The sequence below is a fragment of the Merops nubicus genome, unplaced genomic scaffold (assembly GCF_000691845.1).
Source record: "Merops nubicus isolate BGI_N331 unplaced genomic scaffold, ASM69184v1 scaffold17396, whole genome shotgun sequence".
In the NCBI taxonomy this organism is placed as follows: domain Eukaryota; kingdom Metazoa; phylum Chordata; class Aves; order Coraciiformes; family Meropidae; genus Merops; species Merops nubicus.
Window position 1 is genome coordinate 2783 of NW_008617111.1, and position 20342 is coordinate 23124.

Consider the following 20342-nt stretch of genomic DNA (forward strand, 5'->3'; position numbering starts at 1 on the left):
CATTCAGTCAGGATACAAATGATTTAAATCTCTGATGTACATAAGGAGTTGAAAACCTGTTGGACTTTTATGAACTTTCCAAATAAACTTTCCAAATAATTTGCTGTTTGGTAAAAATACCAGATCCAGTTGAAAACTCTAAGTGCTTCATAGCTGTAAGTTTCTGTGGACTACGTTTAATTTTCTTTTTCTTCAGGACAATCTATTGTACTTTGACATTTTTCAGGGATAAAAATCATCGTACTCGAATGAATGTCTCCTCTCAATACCTGTGTTCCTACAGACGGGCTACCAGTGAAACCAAGAGTCTGCTCATTGTCCTCCTGGTAAACAATTTTCTGTGTAATACAAACTATGACTTTAATATTTTTTGAGTTTTATATTCTGAATTTGCTTTTAGGACACATTCTAAAGTTGCCTCCACAGCCTGTTCTAGACACCAACAGACCAATATAACCACCTTCATTTTAGTGATAAAAACCTTTGTAAAAAAGATCAAAACATTAAATAATACTAGTTTTTCTTTGAAATAGCCCAGACTACTGAATACCTAATATATATCAATGCTCAAAAATAGCATATAAAAAAATCTGTCACAGTTCTATCACAATGAAAATATATATGTTTGATGAGTCATGTAGAGGTGATAAGCAGCAATTGCTCTCAGGATACAAACAGTAGTATATAAAATCAATGGTGCCATTTGAATGTGATTTATTAAATCCAGGCATTAAAAAGGAGTGATGTGTTGGCTGCTCTTTGTGCAGTAGACATTCCCAAATAGTGAGCTCAGGACTTCATAGTGCACAATCCTTTCCATGGAAATTTGAAACCCGTCAAAACATTTGCTCTTCTTCAAGTAAAAGATGAACTGCTGTAGGTAAACTTCACTCATCTGCCTTAGCATTTTTTTGTTCGGTTTAGGAGAGGCTGTCATAAGTAATGTCAAACCTTGTTCATCTAAGGTAAGATTTTAAATTACTTTGCTTAGATAAGATAATGAATGTAACTGAATGATTTCACAGGTATTTTTAAAATGTAGATTGCAAAAATACAGAAGAATCAGGTATTTTCAGATTGAGAGGAGAAACTACACGAAATTGTAGGAATGCAGAATATTAGAACACTTTTGTGTTAATGTCCTTCATCACAGCTCAGTTGTTAGGCCATATATTTAATCTCATCTGCATGTCTGTAACTGCAGAGTAACTATTGTTTTTGGCAGAGCCACAGTTTTGCTTGAATTGCTGAGGTCAGATTTAATTGCCTGTTTCATGTTGGCTTTTGTTAAAAATAAATATTGATTAAAAGTATTTGCTGGATGGTATTTAACTGAACATCTGGTGAGTAGCTGTGATAAAGTCCTGGAACAAACTGTAGTTTCAAGGGATCTATTTCTAAGTTTCAAGTGATCTATGTATAATATGCTTATAGAATTTTTCTTCCTTTATTTTGTTCTTATTTCAAAATTAACCAAACATATTCTTTTAGTTCTAGCTTTTATGTCCAGATGCAAAGTGAAATTACATTCATCATTCAGAAACCTTTTTTTTTTTTTTTTTTTTTTTTAAATCACCTTGTTAACAGGAGCAATTTTTACTTTCACTTTTTAAAAGCAAAAATCAGGAAAAAAGCTGTTTGGTGCTTTGTCGGTGTGGTGCCAATATCAGAAAGAGAAACCTGAAGCAGGAAAGGAAAACAACTATGTTGAAGATGTAGTTAAGTCTAAATAAGTATTCTTTTTCATTAAAAACTTTGAATTTCTAAGGATCCTATTTAAATTTGAAAACACAGTATATGAATATATTAACATGCTTTGCTCAGAGTATGGAATCAACAAAGACTCAAATGAAAATAGGTTTCTTAGTCTTTTGACTATACCACATATTTCAGGAATTACTTTTAGCATTTCTTTAAGTGATGAGTCAGAGGCATTTCCTTATTTTATGTCACATGGCACTATGGAAGAAAAATATTAAATATGAAAATATTATTTTGAAAGAACATTAATAGGTGTAACAACTTTTCCCAGTGCTTTTCTTATTAACATTTCAGCTAATTGTATGCCTGTGAACAGTGTCCCTTTATTCTTTCCTCTATAAGAGCATTTGAAATATTTTTTTTAACGCTGAGGTTGTCTGCAAATCTGCTTGGGACTTCTTTGTGTTCATAGATTAATAACTTGTGCAAGCATTTCCACTATCAAAGTCTAAGTAATTAATTTAAGGACTGTCAAGAGTGAAAAAGTTTTGCTAATATGTGGCAAATCCAAAAGCCTGCTCCTCTTCAGCAAAAACCTTTTTAGCATTTGAGATGTCTGTTCAGTGTGGCGGTTCCTAAAATGTGAGCTTCTGAAGTACAAGATTTGCAAGTTCTTGCCTCCAGTTCACAGTGCTTACAGGTAGAATACTTTAGTAAAAATGCTGGTGGTATTTTTTAGATTTACAGAGGTTATTCTGTATCTCTGACACTCTCTTTCTCATGGAGGTATTGCTACACAGGAGACACCTAACAGGCCTTGATCTCAGCTGTGTCAGTTATTGCTCAATAAAGCTTTAAAAAACAGGTTTTGAGGGAAGACCCATGGAGTAATCGACTTCATTTTGGCAGACTGAGCTATTTTATACATGCTTTGTGATCAATTTATTTCCCCCCCCCATTGTTTGGTACAACAGGGCACAAGGAATGCTGGAGCTGTGGAGGAACCACTCAAGGCAGAAGAAAAAAATAAATCTGCAGATATTTCAAAACAAAAAGACCAATGCCTTGTACCATGTGATGTTCAAGCTAAAATTTTACGAGGGGAAAAACATTACATGTGCAGTATGTATTCATAAAGAATACTCTCAGCAACAAGCTATGCAATGCCATGCTATGCAACCCTCTGCTGTGCTATGCTATGCTGGGCTGTGCTAATTTATTTTTTAATCTTCCTGAGCACACATGATAGCCTTTGACCCTGCTGCCCAGACTGAGTAATGCTCAGGAAATTTGAGGTGCTGTGGTTGTGGGATGCAGCTGGTGTGACAAAATTAAACTAGAATCATGCTAGTCTCTGTGGGTGAAGACAAGCAAATCCAGACAGCAGCTGAGCCCACCTTGATCTGTGTTACCCTCTGAATGTTGGCAGCTCTTCCCATTAGAAAGGAAGACTAGGGTGTCTGTCCCACCATAGTTAGGTGTGCGGGACTTACATGGGATTTAGTTAAAGTGAGAAGAAATCTATACTTTATTTTGCCCTTTGTAGATGCTTATGCAGGACATTCTTTATTAACTCTTCACAAACTACACGGCAAATGATGTAATCAGCCTCAGAAAAAAATTGTCAAAGACCTTGTGTTTCCTGTATGGTTTTGAAATATGTATTACTAATTTCTTCACTGATATACTTTTGAAAAAATTATTTTTAGCATCAGGGCAAAAAAGGAGTAGCAAAGTGAATGAGTAAATGTAGGAAGCCTTGTATAACTGCCTTGTATCATTTGCAATTCTATTTCTGTGATATCCATTAATTGGTGATCTAGTGATCTAAGTTGCTCAAGGATAAAATGAAATTCTTCAAATCTTAAGAGGAGCCACTACTTCTTAAGATGCCTTCAGTGCAGACTGAGGTTTTTGGCATCTCTGGCTTTAATCTGTGGTCTCTGTACTACTTTGGTTTCACTTTTGTGTACACAAAGATTAAACACCTTCAGTATTCATTTAGATATCATAACTGTGTCATCATTCAGTCAAGAATATTTCTACATTTATGATAACAAAGTGGATGAATATATTTCTTTTAAAGGAAATTTGCAGAACTCTCTTGTCGAATATGCAAGAAGTACAAAAAAAATGGTAAGAAACATGATGGATGATCAACAGTCTTCTTTGGACTACCTTTCTAATCAGGTACTTTCTTCTTTAACGTAAAGATTTTTATATATTATTTGTCATCACAGGTATTGTCTAACTGTGGAAAATTAAGCATTTATATTGTCATTAAGACAGTAGAATTAGAGTCTCCATCACCATTCCTTGCACCTCAGGTAGTGTGTGAGGTCCATTTCTCTGAGGAGTGATGGCACCACCTGGTCCACAGCTTAGGGACTTATGTGGCAGCAGGGTAAGTGGAAGACTATTCCTCCACATTGGTTGCCATCTCCAGCACTCTCGTGTTTGTGCAGATGATCTATATTACTGTTAATTCTAATAGTTTGCAAGCACTGTGCATCACTCAGTACAGATAAAAAGCCTACATCAGACTGAAGGACTTTCTGTGAATTAAATGTAATTGTGCCTAAAAATTATGTTGAATGAAAAAAGTAAAAAAAACCAGACCAATTCACATAATGAAGGTATGGGTCACTAACACATCACAAAAATGAACTTCAGGTTAGATTTACTGAAAGTTAAAAAGAACATCTTTAGAATGTAAAATTCCTCATTGTAACCTAATTAAAGGCCTTGTCTTTGAATTTGCAGGTAAATGAAGTGATGAACAGACTTCTTCTTTTAAATGCAGAAGTTTTGAGAAAGCATTTGGATCCAGTTCCTTATAAAGCAGTTCAATCTCATGGTAGGTATTCTTCACATTTAGGCTTGACCTCTTCCTATTTCATCTTTATATTATTAAGAAGAACTAATTAAATCAAAGGTAACCAGTTATAACAGAGTATTCATTCTGCATTAATAACATATAAACTCTTGAAAATGTGTGAACTGTTTAAGAATGCCATCATAAATACTGCTTGAAGTGATCTGCAAATGATCATTCTGGGCATCCTGTTTAGCGTCTTGTTGATTTGTATGCAGAATACCAAGTCTGATCATCAGCTGGCAAGAGATCTGACATTGCTAAGTGGCACTTCCTTTTGCAGTGAAATGAAGTGTGCTCTGCATTGGCCATATCCTTCTTCAAATGGGATGGAAGTCACTCATACTCTGGACAGTTGATCTTCTTTGTAGTGTCCATCCATCCCAGCTAAAGGAGACATTACTGCTAAGGAGTCCTCCTGGCCATAGAAACTGCTTGTTTGAGTATGTGTAACACAAACTCAGCGCTTAGACACAAAGGGGGTTTTGTGCACACAGTATGATATGAAGGCTTTTACTAATACCCACAGGAAAAAGACATTCTTCCCCAGATAAAGATAATACGTCTTTTTCTCAGACAAGTGTTAACCAAATAAAATCTATTACATTACTCAGATACATAAACTTTAATTTCTGTATAATTTCCGTTAAGATTAGAACTTTCTTTATACAATATAACTTATACTTCTTTCTGAGCTTAATTGAATTCAGAGAACTTTCATTTATAAGGTAAATTCACAGAAAAACACAATTTTAATGTTTGTGTGACACAAAAATGCTATTTGAAATCATTCATATGCTACTAAGAAAGATAATATTTCTGTGCTTAAGCTGAATTTGTGTGGTTTTTTTTTAACATATTTTGCTCATAAACTTCACCAAATGCTTTGTTCTCTAGGGTTGGATTGCACCGACATTAAAGATACTGTTGGTTCAGTTTCAAAAACTCCAACTGGTCTGTACATTATCCATCCAGAAGGATCAAATTATCCTTTTGAGGTAATAAATTTATCTCTCAGGATAGTCACAATTTGCTTGAGAATATGCACTCAGAATATATTTAATAAAGTTTTCCTTGAGAATTTCTCAACAGATGAATAAGAAATTTGTTAAATCATCCAAATGTGTCTGCTATTACTATAACTTTGACAAGTGTATCATTTTCTACAAAGAAATTTAATTTCTGTCATAAGATCCCATCATAATTTTCAATATACAGTGAAAAATGAACTGAAGAGGAAAACCTAAGGTATTTTCCAGCACCCTTTTTGCAGATTGAGAATTGCTCTTCTTTTCCATTTTAAAGGTAGAAGACTGAGGAGCCAAGTGGCTGATCCATTTGGCTCCTAAAATGGGACCTTTGGCTTTTTGAATGATTCTGCTGGATGGTTGTATAACATTGCTTTCTCTAGAGAGGTGACTCTGCTGATGCCTATAGCTTGGGCCATGATATTGTACAGTCATCTGAATATAGGTGTAGATATACAATAGTCTGAGGTGTACATGCTTACTCTTGTCTGAGCATCATTATAATTCAGTCCTGAAGCAGAGAAGCATCTAAACTTTTAGGATTTATATCCAGTTTGCAGGGTATGCATTCTTAAGACAAAGAAAGAAGAATAAAATTCAGCATGAACTGCAGCAGTCGTGCTTCCAATTGCTACCTGAGGGCACTGGGATTGTTCAGCCTGGAGAAGAGAAGACTCTGGGGGGACCTTATAGCTGCCTTCCAACACCTGAAGGGAACCTACAGGAAGGCTGGAGAGGGACTTTTCACAAGAGTGTCCAGCAGCAGGACAAGGAAATGGTTTTAAATTGAAGGAAAGTAGGTTTAGACTAGATCTTACGAAGAAGTCCTTCAGTGTGAGGGTGGCAAGACTTTCAAATATATTGCTCAGAGAGGCTGTGGGTGCCTGGAGCTGTTTAAGGCCAGGTTGGATGAGGCCTTGAGCAACCTGGTCTAGTTGAGAGGTGTCCTTGCCCATGGCAGGGAGGTTGGATTAGATGATCTCTAGGGTCCCTTCCAACCTAAGCCATTCTAGTTTTTTCTATGTTTTTACTTGTATTCTGTGTAATTCCTCAGAGTTATAGTGCTCATCATTGGGTTCATTTCTTCAATGTCAGCACATTCAGATCCATGCAAACACAAGGAATATTTTGCTTTGTCTGTCTATTTCCATTTTGGGCTGTTCTACTTAGGGAAGTCCTTATGCATTGTGGAAAGCCAGATATGGCACTTTCAAGACTTTGCAGTACATGCTGGGGTCATTTGTTTTGGGAGAAAAAAAAATGTGGAATATAAGCCAATTAATAAATAGCAAAACTTTATAGTCTTCCTTTATATATAACACAGGAGGATGAACCCCTTTATCTCTAGCCAATTGAAACCCTACAAAATGTGACAAAAAAAGAACTCAGACTGGTTATGAAAGGGCTTCAGAAGTATGCTGGGATCTCAAAAAATTAACTTGGTTCTGCAGACTCCTGATAGAAAAACCTGTTAATTGCCCTAACCAGTGCAGCGAGCTCAGGGAAGAAAAATATGTAACACATCAGCAAGTTCCTTCCAGGCAAAGAAAGGACAGGTAGACGTGTTCACAGAACAACCATCTTTATAGCATGAAGAAAATGCCCTGTGCCTCATCCCGGGATGAACCATAGGAGAAAATGCATCTCTTTCAGTATTTCTTCTGAATTGAGGGGGATTCCATTAAGGAAATACTTGTCTCTCACCTAAATTATTCTTACTGAGAGAGGGTATGACTAATCTAGGATAGAAAAGTGATTCCTCAGTTCACTTATAGCTTTTTGGCAAATAAATCTGAAATTATAAAGTTCTTTTCATTTCAGAAATATCTTAGACACTTTTCCACATTTAAAATTACTGCCAAAATTTGTGTATCAGTTATATGAGTGGAAAAGTTCCTCTAGGAGAACAAGAAACAAAAGCCAAAATCATAATAATTTGATTAAAATAAATAACTAACAAGAAGAAAAGTGTCTGTTTTCTCATTTGGTAGATTTTACATAAAATGGAAAAGATAGTGCTAAAAAGTTTTCAGAGAAAAATATCTAAAATATATGTTCCATAAAGAGTGTTGTTTTAAGAAAAACTGTTTAATGCAAATTCTTCCATGTGCTCAAGCATAAAAAGGGCACAAGAGAAATTATAGATGAACAAAAATATCAAGACATTAAACATAAACAAGAAACTGTAATGCCTTTTAGAAGACTAACAGGCAAGAGATCTGGAAGATCTGCAGATCTGCAGACTAGCAAAATAAGAAAATTACAAAAAGGCAGAGAAGCATAATATGTAGCTAAAAAAAAAAACAAAACGAAAGACACCAAACACAAAAGAAAGCCAGCATGAAACAATTTATTTATATGACAACCTTTTCTGCAATAAGCTGTCTTTTAAATGTAACCGAAACTAAAGCAAATGTCTTTAGAATCATTAGCATAAAGATACCAGATAAACAAGGAAAACTATTTATACAAACTGATCCTGTTCACATGTTTTCACATTTGAAACCTCATGCTTTCAAAAGTGAGTATAGATTTTGATGTTTAACTTGAGCTTATTGAAACCTGAATTCCAGGAGCTCTAAGAATATCCACTTTCAGTGGTAGTGGCAGGTTCTCATCATCTTAAAAAAATTACTCCCAAATGGGCTTTTGTCTGAGCATTCTAGCATGAGGCAATTAAACCAAATTCCACTTCTGGATATCTGCATGATGATCATTTTCTGATACATTTGTCAATGAGTAAAATTAGACCAATGATATTTCTAAGGCAGATCAGACAAAACAGTTGTTTGAAATATACCTCTTAGACACATTAAAGATGGAAAGGAAAGAAATATTCAGTAGAAGCATCCTCCTGCTCATTTAATTTAAATTGTACCTGGCACAGTCATGCCCCTCATACCTTACACAAGATATGAGACACAGAACAAGATATAAAGTGGATTAATTATTATAAGGCTTTAAGAAATAAAATTGCATAATTTCCAACATATCAAGTGTTAAGAAGCAGCATAGTGACGACTGTCTTTTATGTATCTCTCATATTTTTACTTAGCTGGTGTATATTTTGATGCCATATCTAGCTGGCTCATGACCTTTCGTGTAGAAACAAATCTGCTCCTTCTGAGAACTACCAACACTCCCAGTGATTTATATTGGGCTGAAGATTAATGTTGTGACCAAGTGGGCTCCTCTTTGTGTTTCTGAGTCATAGCGAGAGCAGTAGCCAAGCATGCAATCGTCTTCTCAAGACACTGGATGAGGCAATGGGATTATTTTAAATGAGTTTTAGGTATTTACATCTAAATATTCATTTTGGAATCTTCTGCATTTCTTTTTATTCCTGTTCCACCCTCCTTGGGTGACTGAAATAAGCATGTCATTCTCCAGGGAAGTAAGCCCCTAATTTTCTTTCATGCACATGACCCTTACTGCAATTCATTCAGTATTTGTGTTGCAAGGATTGTTAAGTCATCCGATAGCATTGATTTTCTTGAAGATTTCCCAGGTTGTATGAGACCACATTTCAGCTCTGTTTTGTTACTTTTTAATTGTACATAGAGAAGATCTTGTTCCGTCACAGCGGTTCTGAATATTATGTGTGCCTGACAAGGACCAAGTCTTTGGTTTCACAAAAAAAAATATCTGACTAGTACAGGCAAGGCGGTCCAACATACAGCTTAGACTGCCACAATTTTGTAAGGGTTAAACTGACTTCCACCTAGACTCTACTTTTAGCAACTGGTTAATACTGCAAAATTATCTTTTCTGGAACATGTTTCGTTGTGTACATTCCCTGTAACATGAACATAAAATTCCTACTTCACTCAGCACTTGTGCATCTGCTTAATGTTATGATTTACTGATATTCTGAACTTACTTTTGTTATCACAAGTAGCTTATAGCTCCATAGCTGCAAGCATTTCCAGGGTAATTCACCTGATATTAGTCACATTGGGAGAATCTTACAAATAAGCCTCTCTTTCTAAATAATAATTAAGTATCCCCTGGAACTACTTTGAACAGTTTAGGTGGTGCAGTGTCTAAATGTGCAATATGCATCTTTCTATACTAGGATGCCCAGATTTTCTAATCCCTGTTGGAACTGGTCAAGTTCTGGCATTGGGGACATACCTGAAGAATGCCCAGAGTGACTTGGGTACATCCCACTTAGCTTTAGGCACTTAGCTGAAATCATTAGAGAGCAGCTGAGGGTCCAGAGACCCTTTAGTGTATGCAGTGGAGGTGAGTAACACCTGCAGAGGTGATTTTCATCTTGGTTTCCCAGAGCCACACTATGAATGCACAGTTCTCTCTATAAGGGGGATTGCAGGGGAGACAAGGGCAATGAGATTCCTAATTTAGGGAACTCATTTACCTGTCTAAAGTTAAATGGGCTGAGGAGAAAATGTGCCACATAATGTGATATCCCATAGCAAAGCAGAGGGCAGCTGGACCACTGCCATTTGACATGCTGTTGAGCACAAATTTTAGCAAAGACACATAAGGACTCATAAATCTGAGAGCTGATTTATGCATTCAGTGGGACTGCTCAGTTGCAGGATGTTAAATGTTCACATTGGGACTTGCCTGGATTGGGGCCCTTTTATAGGTAGAGTTGCTGCTCCAGCATGAATTATTATATACTGAGTTATTGCTATTACTCTTTTCCTTTCCTCACCTTTATTAAAGGCTCTATATTTCCCAGGCACCACAAGCACAGTATTTCTGGGGAAGAAGGTATGATGGTGAGGGAGAACACATAAGAAGTTGTGTCTATTTTGCTTTGCTGAAATAAAGGTATATTTGGTGTCTAGTGCCTGTATCTGTAATATTTTGCATGATTAATACCTGACATAATTACATGTTGCTCCCACTTCATGCTGTTATTAATACCCAGTGACATTTATCAAAGCTTATTTATTATATCTGATATGAGCAGAGATTTGCACACAACAATTTCTACTGGTTAAGGAAACATCCAAATCAAGCAGCACAAGAAGAACATATATAGAAAATACTGCAAGTTTATTTTTTATTTTCTTTGAGCTTTTTGCTAAGACAGTTGAAAGCTATGTTGCTTAGCAAAACTCTGAATACCTTTAAGTACAATGTTTTCTTCCTAACAGTTGCTTCAAGAACACTTAATTGTATCTATGTCTGTTTTAGGTTCTGTGTGACATGGATTTTCAAGGAGGTGGATGGACTGTGGTTCAGAAGAGAACTGATGGAATCATTCCATTTCAGAGAACATGGTCTGAATATCTGGATGGATTTGGTGACCGTTCTGGTATTATTTTTAAATGTTTCTGCTGTCTTTATGTAAATGACATGCCACTAAGTTGTGTGGGATTTTTAGTAGTATAGAGACTAAAGTTCTTTTTTCTTAAAAGTCTTATTTATGCTTAAGAGGGTCTTGCTCATCAAATCTAATGTGTGATCTCAGTAAGGACTATCACCGTACTGAGTCTTCAGCCATCGTCCTTATTTAGTCTCACAAGAGGTGTTTAAATTGTAATATTTTCTTCCTGAAATAATGCATAAATTGTATTTCCCCCTGTTTCAGATTTATTTTTTAAAAAGAAGCCTTAGTTGGTTTTCATCACATTTGCAAAATATTTCCTTAAAGCAAAGAAAAATCAGTAATATTTCACCACAGGGCATGCAAAGTTAGAAACAGGATGGAAACACCAGCACCACTGTGATATTACTTTTTTACTGCCACCTTTCATTCAGCTAGTCTAAAACCAGTTGCTTTTTTCAAGAGTTTATTTGGGATTGCAATGGAAGCAGGCAAACTTTCAACTATACAAAAAAACACAGCCCATACAGGGCAGCCTTTCAGGGAAAAAGTGTGATTTACAGAGGCAGCACATCTCGAGAACAGGGTGTGAGCTTTGTTGCATTTCATAGAACGTTAACATTTATTATTTCTCAGTATTGTAAATAGAAACACTACTGAATTCTGTTTAATCAAGTGGCTATTTAGCACATGAGTTTTTGAGGCCTTCTAAGGTATATGGAAGATCATAGAATCATAGAATCATTAGGGGTTGGAAGGGACCTCGAAAGATCATCTAGTCCACCCCCCCTGCCAGAGCAGGGTCACCTAGAGTACATCACACAGGAAGGCGTCCAGGCGGGTTTTGAATGACTCCAGTGAAGGAGACTCCACAGCCTCTCTGGGCAGCCTGTTCCAGTGCTCCGGCACCCTCACAGTGAAAAAATTTTTCCTGATATTCACCTTGAACCTCCTATGCTCCAATTTGCACCCATTACCCCTTGTCCTATCATAGGTCATCACTGAAAAAAGCTTAATCCCATCTTTCTGACACTCACCCTTTACATATTTGTAAACATTGATGAGGTCACCCCTCAGTCTCCTTTTCTCCAGGCAAAGGAGAAATTCAAGATTTATGCTTGAAAGGGACATGTGGACAATTTTCTAAAAATGTCATAGGGAAAAAATTTGATGCACACATGGGAACTCTTTTTATGGGTTTCCCAATCAAGTAAGAAGATTACTCTGTATCTTCAATAGTTGTTCAAAGGACCATAAGCCTATCACACAGCTTCTATTACACTTGGTTCAGAAAGGAAAGTAGAAAAACTAGGAGAATGGATTTTTTCTATTACACTTTCTATTCCTAGAACTTTATTGACTCTATGTTATATTTCTGTTTTAGGGGAATTTTGGCTTGGACTGAGGAAAATTTTTCACATAGTAAATCAAAAAGCCACTAGCTTCAGTCTTTATGTGGATTTGGAATCAGAAGATGACAAGCGTGCCTATGCCTCATATGATGGATTTTGGATTGAGGATGAAGCATGTTCTTTTAAGATCCATTTGGGGCGTTATTCAGGAAATGCTGGTAAAAACCTCCTCCTTTAAAGTATTTAAAGTATTAATGTGAAAAAATGCATTCAAAGAGTAATAATTAAGATAACTTCAAAAAATGTTTATTTTAAATCTGTTTTTCTCTATTCGATGATAATGAACATTTAGTCAGAGAAATAGTTAATGACGTAGTGATTGATTATGCAGCATCAGTCTCTACAGAGTAAGAAATCACTTTATTCTATTGCATCAGGTCCTTTAATGTAATAATTGAATAAACACTCATTTAAAAAAAAATGAAGAAAGAAAATAATGGAACTTTAATGGGTTCAAGTCTACAAAATATATAAATATAATACATAAGGAATTTTGTGTGTGTTTGCATGTATATCATAGCTATACCAAATGTGCAGAGGTTTGTGTTAAGTATTGCGCTGTCTTACTACTTTTTCTGCATGTTTAGTAATATGCAAGAATATTCCTTATTACCAATAGAATAATTATATTCTAAATGTGATGGTACTTTACCTGTATTTGTAGCAAACAGTACTTCTTCAGTAAGACAACAGAACTGGTAATCACTGACCTTTGTGTTTTAACAGTTCCGTTTTATCCCCCGAATCACTCTGGGGCTTTGGGCACATCACTGGAAAATCTGAAGTTAACAACGTGTTTTTAGTTTCTTTTATCTTTTCTTCTACTGTCTTTAAGGGCAGAATCTTTTACCTTCATAGCTGGTGTGCTCAGTAAAAGCAACAACAATATAAACATTTCATCAAATTTCAACTTCTTCCATACTTCTCAGAATTTTATACTTTTTCTTCCATATGACTTTAACACATTGCCAGCTCATTATTTGGTACTTTTGATCCACTTTTGAAGAAATCTATTTCTCTAATAAATTCAGAGGAAAAGTTTGCAATATATGCAAGAAGAAATGTTATGTTTCTCCATAAGTAGCCCTTTTATCCTTCTGCTTTATCTGTTTTACTTAGGTGATGCATTTAGAGGATATAGAAAAGAAGACAACCAGAATGCAATGCCTTTCAGCACCTTTGATGTTGACAATGATGGCTGCAGGCCATTGTGCACTATTAAAGAACAGCCTGTGAGGAGCTGCAGTAACTTCAGCGACAGCACTGGGTGGTGGTTCAGCCAGTGTGGCCTCGCAAACCTCAATGGTGTTCATCGCTACACAGGTAGATTTCTTGCAACTGGGATTCACTGGGATACATGGAAAATGAACAATAAACAAGTCAAAATTAAATCTGTTTCAATGAAAATTCGGAGAACCTATAGTCCATATTTCCATTAACATATAAATACTAAAAGATCTCTTCTTGCAGTTATGTGGGATATTGTATTACTGCATCATAAATAATTTTCATTTTCACTGAACTTTTCAGTCTTAAAATTTTATTAGATATTTCCATAATACAATTACTCATTTTTATTATGAAATATCAGTGTTTGTAGTGCTCCTCCTTGAGTAAGAAGGTCCTAAGGAGAGTAGGGTTTTCAGAAAATGTATGAAACTTAGTGTTTGTCAATGTTTGTTCGACTGCCTCTTATGCAGTCTCAGAGCCAGCAGAAAAAAATATAAAAAGGAGTATAATGCTGACTTCCGAATATGTTTTTTTCTATGCTCTCTGCATATCTGAATTGCCAAGAAATTTCAGCAAATTTTCTTTTAAAAAGCCATCTACCTGCATTTCTAACATTATATCTTGGAAAAAACCTTTTCTTTGCCTTAGGTTAATTTTCCAGAATCAGCTCTTCATTCTATATTCCTTATCAGGCAAGATAACACTGACCTGTTTCAACACATATGTGAGGTTCTGTATGCTCTCAGGGCCTGATGGTTATACAAGTAAGGAAGATACTGCCATGCTATGTTCTTGTTTTGTGTTTAATTTTCACAGTCAATGTGTTTCATAATTATTTCCCTCTAGTAGTGTCTATTTCACAATTCACTACAAACGAACACTTTATTCCTCAGCAAATATGTAACATTTCATATAACCTTTGCAGGTTTAATTTTTGGATATATGGGTCTGATCTTATGGTTTCCATTCTTACTGACATTTGCCTTGTGAATGTTCATGTGGTAATGAACAAACCCTATCTGAGTAGTGTGAATACATTTTAAATTAAGTAGTGTGAATTGTTTGGTTTTCTGACAGTAGAAATTGGATAGTATCAATAAAACCGTGCCTATTGTCTGTACAGCAGTGTTTTTGGGACTGGGCCTGGTACCTCACATCTCTCTGCAGTAATGTGTGGAATGAACCCAGTGAAAAACTCTGTGGGTTTCCTTTTTGCTGCCTCACACTTTGACCAAGCATTAATACAGTGAGCAGAAACCATCATCAGTTCAGAAACACCATATTTCAGGACTTCTTTTGAAAGATATATGTAGCTATAGGAGGAAATGAAGCTTTTGGTAGGGTATGTTACAAGGTTAAGGAAGAGACAAAATTCTTCTTTTCTTCTATGCTTGACTAGTCCTTTATAATTGAAGGTAAAAAGTTCCTAAAAGCAGAAGGTTTCTCCCTGCTAGGGAGAAACTAAAGACTGTCCCTAGACTGGGGCCTATGGTAGAAGCATGGTAGGAAGTAGCCTGAGGAAAAATAGCACAGGTTGTGTAGAGGGACTATAGGACAGGGGCCAGCAGACTGAATTCTCTGAGGACAGGGAGATGCCAGGCCCTGTAGTCTTTGGAATTAGAGGTGGGCAGATAGTATGTATGCCCTTTAGGCCTCCCTCTCCATCCAGGCTTATTGGGAACGCAATGCCTTCTAACAGCAACATGGACCCAGCAGACTTACAAAGATAGCTACTAAAATGAAAGAGCTTCTTGCACTAAGGTTGACAAGTATTAGAGCAGTATGTGATTGCTTAAAGAGTATTAGTCCTGGCTGCAAGCCTGGATGTTGTCACTGTATTAGGGCTGTTATCTCAGAAGGAGTCCCCAGGCTGCAGTACAACAATGCTGCTGGAGAGTGCCAGGGGCTAAGTTTCATGGAAATTTAATGGCTTCGATGAAAGCCTCAAACTTTTATGGTGGGATCTCTGTTCTGACAACCAGGTTCAAGCCTGTGAGGAGGAAGGAAGAGTCTAAAGAAGGGAAGCCAGATGCTGAGTGTAGAGTGAGAGTATACTGACATCCTGAGGCTCCTCTTGGCTTTAATAGAATCCCTGCTTAAAAGTGAAGGTGGGAAATGAAGATTGTAGATCTGTGCTGGCAGGCGTTACCACATTTAATGACCAGGTTTAATCTCTCCTTTGTCATCGTTGGTTAGATTAGCTGGCAGCACAAATCGGAGAGGAGATGGGCCAGAAAAGATAACTAAAGCTTGAAGAATCATTCTGGCAAATAGACATTGGATCTTAAAGTCAAATTGTGAACCTATACAAAAAAAAAAATGAATCGAATTCTCAGTATCAGTATGGGGGGAGGGTATTTGAATATTCACTGTTCTTTGGAAGATGAAAAACATTTCCAAGACTATTTGCAGAGACTGCTTAGAACTCAATACATATGTTTTAATACCATTAAGCACTGCTCCCCTAGCAAGGTCACAGGTAGACAGTGTGGTCTCTGTGGTTTAGAGATCATTTCCTTTGTAGATCACATAAATTCATTTTGCCCCAGGCTTGGCTTGTGTCTTTGTTGTGGTGAAAGCTGGGTCTGCAGCATAAATGGCAAACATAGATGAAGTCCAAGTTGCAAATACTAGTCAGATTTTACCTCCTTCAGGTCATTCAAGTATGAGTTTTCAATACAGGGTTCTTAAGCAAAGATGACCAACACTTTATTCCTTTTTTTAGATTAGAAACCATATATGAAAATAGAGATTGTTATTAATTTTTCCTCTTGTATTTGCCACATTTACTAGTCATGGTCACACTTAGTGCTTCTGTGGCACCAAAACAAGTAATTGGATGATACGGTTTAATGATTTTATTTCTTTTCATGAAGTCTAGCAGCTGAGGGGATCTGAATAAGTTTTTTCATAGTTTTATCATCGTTTGAACGTTTTGAAATGTGAGTATTGCTATAGTCTGGTTTTGTTTTAAAACTTAGCGTATGTTTAGAAGAGCAGAGTGCTAGAGGTTAGTTGGCAGCTTGCCTGTTGTAAATCTGAAATATGGCAATGACAATAGAACATTTTCCATGTGATAGATGGCTGCTGTCTTCAGAGGTTCATTCCATTTCCTCTTAAAGAAAAAAGCAACTATGAAAACAAATATTTTTTTTAGTTAAACACAGAAAATTTACAAGGACATTAAACTGATTCCAGGGGCCTATGTTCCATATTTACAGCTGATGGTTCCCAACCACCATACATAAGATTGTTGTGGCCATATAGTTGGGACCATATTGGGACTCAGCCAGTTATTGCTCAGAGTCTTGTTTCAACTTAAAAAAAAAATTAGAAATATGTAGAGAGTAGCATATCAAGAGAAACTGACTGAGTGTTCCAAATAAAAAGTAGCTTGGTTAAACTACACTTAATATCTATTCCAGGAATGATACAGCAGACTATGAGAAGTTGGCTTTAAAGCACATGTCATCCCTGATGTTATGAAACTGCATTTCTTCCTTTTGTCTTCTTTTTCCACAAGTATGTCTTCCATTTGTAAATCTGAGTTTGGTGAACTCAAATTCTCTGACCCAGTTTATGATGCTACAGTAATATAAATGAATGGTGTGGTTTGCACAGCCCGAGTACTACGGACGTGGCAGCGCAGGCTTCGGCGCCTTACACATCTGGAAGTAACCAAACGGTACAACAAAAGGCACTTGACTTTCCACTTGGAAAATCCTTAACTGGGCAGTAAAAGATCCTCTAAACTCCTTAGATTACCTTTTTACCTTTTTTTTGTTCTGTAAATTCTGGCATGTATTTAAAACTTTATGGTCAGTCATGTTTCAGTAACATAGAAAAACATTTTAGTTTTATTACTGGACTCTGTTACGACACATATTTATGAAAAATGCTCTAACACTACATTGTACTGATAGTTCACTACAAAATCCCTAGTATGTTTATATCCATTGTACAGTACTCCAAGTTGCAAGTAGGAAACTTTGATTCACAACTTGACTCTAAATTTTAGTTGGCTGCATGCAATATTTTCTGTGTCTTCAGAACTATTTAAGGATCCCTAACGTAATGCACAATTAATATGCAATTATTCAAGCTCCCATCTCAAGAACTCTTGCTTGAAATCTGCTGTGTTGGATGTTCTGCAAGTGCTGGCAGATGATTGTTGACATGAAGATGCTGCAACCTGAAAAGTTTGCTACCAAGCAATTCTGGTGCATGGCTCCAGTGGGTTAACGCAGACTGCACAGCTCCGCTGCCGAGGTACAGTGCAATAGGAGCCACCAAGCTGCATGAAGAAGTTTCTGAGGCTGAGGGAATATCTGCTTCTCCCTCCTCCCCCTCTGATAAAACATGAAAGATAAAACACTAGAAAGGTAAATGCATTAGCATGGTAAAGTTCCTTTAGCCTCATATTAATCTCTGTGTACTCGCTTGAATAACATCTCAGGTGGTTTTAATGGAAATATTAGCTTGTCAGAGCTCCACAAAAACTCAACATGGTAGTGAGCAATGAAAAATGGAAGGTGAAATGAGACTGGGCCTACAGTTTAACTTGTACATGACTGCATTTTGAAGACGAGAAAGAAGAAGTAGTGGCAGAGGATTAAAATTCAGTATCTCCCCACTGCTGCTTGTTTTGAATGTCTAAGCCCACCATTCTTTTCATGCAGGCTGTAACTATCAATTACATCACATTCATCATGGAAAGGCACACAGCTCCATGTGGAAGCTGCATGACTGGTCTGTGCAGAGCAGGCTAGTTTTCCAGTGTGTATATTTTGATGCTGTAACACGTATGTTCTGGGAACTGCTCTCTCTCACCTGTTCTGGTTACATTGTGTCATGGTGCATGTAAAGAATGTAGAGACAGAAGTATTTGTTATATGAGGTTATAAACCAAGGTAAAGTTCATAGAATCACAGATGACCTCCAGAGCTCATATAGTCCAGCTCCCTGGTAACAGCATGTCTAATTAGGTCAGATTGCTTAGAGACTCTTCTATTCAAATCTTGAACACCTCCAAATATGAAGATCTCACAACCCCTCGGGGCAACATATTCGAGTGTTTGGCTACCCTCATGGTGATTTTTCCCCCTAATATCCAACTGGAATTTCCCATGCTCCAGCTTGTGTCTGCTGCCATTTGTCCTATCCCAACTGAGTCTGAGTTCTTGTGTGTATCTGAAGAAGGCTGAGTGATCCCAAATTCTCTGTTCCTCTACTGTGGGTCCTACATCAGTCCCACAGAGTCTGATAGTGGGCTTGGGGGACTTAGGAAGCCTAAGGACAAGCCTTACCAGTGTAAACTGAGGCAAGAAAGCCCTTGAGTACCTTGTCCTTTCTCATGTCCCTGGTCACAAGGTCCCCTGCCCCCTTGAGCAATGGGCCCACATGCTCCTTACCTTGTCTTCAGCTGCCAAAGTACTTACGATCCCCTTTCTTGTTGCCCTTCCCTCCTTGGCTAGCTTCACCGCTAGCTGAGCTTTGGCTTTGCAAACTCTACTCTGAAGTGCAGGCAAAATCTTTGTGTTGCTCTCAAACAGCCTGTCCCTGCTTCCACCTTCTGGGTCCTTCTTTGTGTCCGAGCTCAGTCAGGAGCTCCACATTGACTGTGCTGGCCTTCTGCCACATTTGCTCAACTTCTCTTTGGAACAGATAAGCACATGTATGCATTTTGGGGTGTTTCTCTGGATTCTAAAGCTGTCCAATGTTCATCTACCATACTGTGTGAGCTTTTTAATAGCAATTATTGCAACAGAGCAGGAACCAGAGCCTGAGGGCATTACTACATTTCACCTACAAGAACTCTGCTTTTCCAAGAATTGATTACTCTCTGTTCTGGAGAAAGATCTGGCTCTGCATATACAATATCTTTAATTAAAAAGCCCCCCTGGTTCACTGCAGTGGAATTACTTGTTATGAAAGTGGTGAAATCATCCTGGTTACAGAAATACAGACCAACAGCACACAATAACATAATTTTTCTTTGCAAAGTCAAGTTTCCGCAACAAGTCTCTAATGCACAGGGAAATCCATGTAAGCTCTTCCTGTCATACTAGTAAATTGAATGACTTTGCCAGGAATGAAATTGGAGGATAGGATCATTCTCTTAAAATGTAAAATAAAAAGTCCTTAATGTGCCATACAATTTTATTGCTCCCTACTTCCAGCGTTTAAAGGTGACTAAAAAGTAACGTGACAATGGCAAAAAAATAAGCCTTTAGCATACAAAATATTCACCCTGTAGAAGTTAGCTTCCTCAAATAACTGCTAAAATATGCTGATCTTATTTCTGAATGTCTGCCTAAACTGGGAACTTAAGGTAGGATCCAGTGTCCACATCGTAGGCCCAGATGAACTTGAAATTCAGCTGCCTAGTCCTGAGCAATGACAAGGACACTTTTTTTGAGTACTGTTTCAACTTCTAATAAAATTAATAGAAATCACAGTCATGGAGGTTGGAAGGGAAGTCTTGAAATCATGTACTCAAACAGGGTCACCTAGATCAGGTTGTCCAGGACCATGTCCTGTTGCACTCTTGCTATCTCCACAGGTGGAAACTCCCCAGACACCTACTTGAGTGAGCAACCTACACCAGTGTTCAGCCTCCATCACAATAAAAACCGCGTTTTCCACTTTCAGGAGATCCATATTTAGAAATCCTCCAGAGAGAGTTCGAATGTTTCATTCCCTTCACTGACTATACGTTAAAAAAGAAGGAATTTCAGTGACCTCGTTCACCCAGGATCCTAACTCCTTCCCTTTTATGAGGGCACGTTTTAATT

At 37.2% G+C, this 20342-nt stretch overlaps 1 protein-coding gene across 1 annotated transcript; it reads left to right on the plus strand.

Moving 5' to 3' along the window:
* The first annotated feature begins 866 nt into the window (after nucleotides 1-866).
* Nucleotides 867-13757, plus strand: ANGPTL5 (angiopoietin-like 5). The gene is given in 8 exon segments (XM_008943044.1): nucleotides 867-965; nucleotides 2676-2823; nucleotides 3788-3891; nucleotides 4465-4558; nucleotides 5474-5574; nucleotides 10774-10894; nucleotides 12291-12476; nucleotides 13438-13757. Coding segments are annotated over 8 exon segments (1173 nt in total).
* The last annotated feature ends 6585 nt before the right edge of the window (nucleotides 13758-20342 follow it).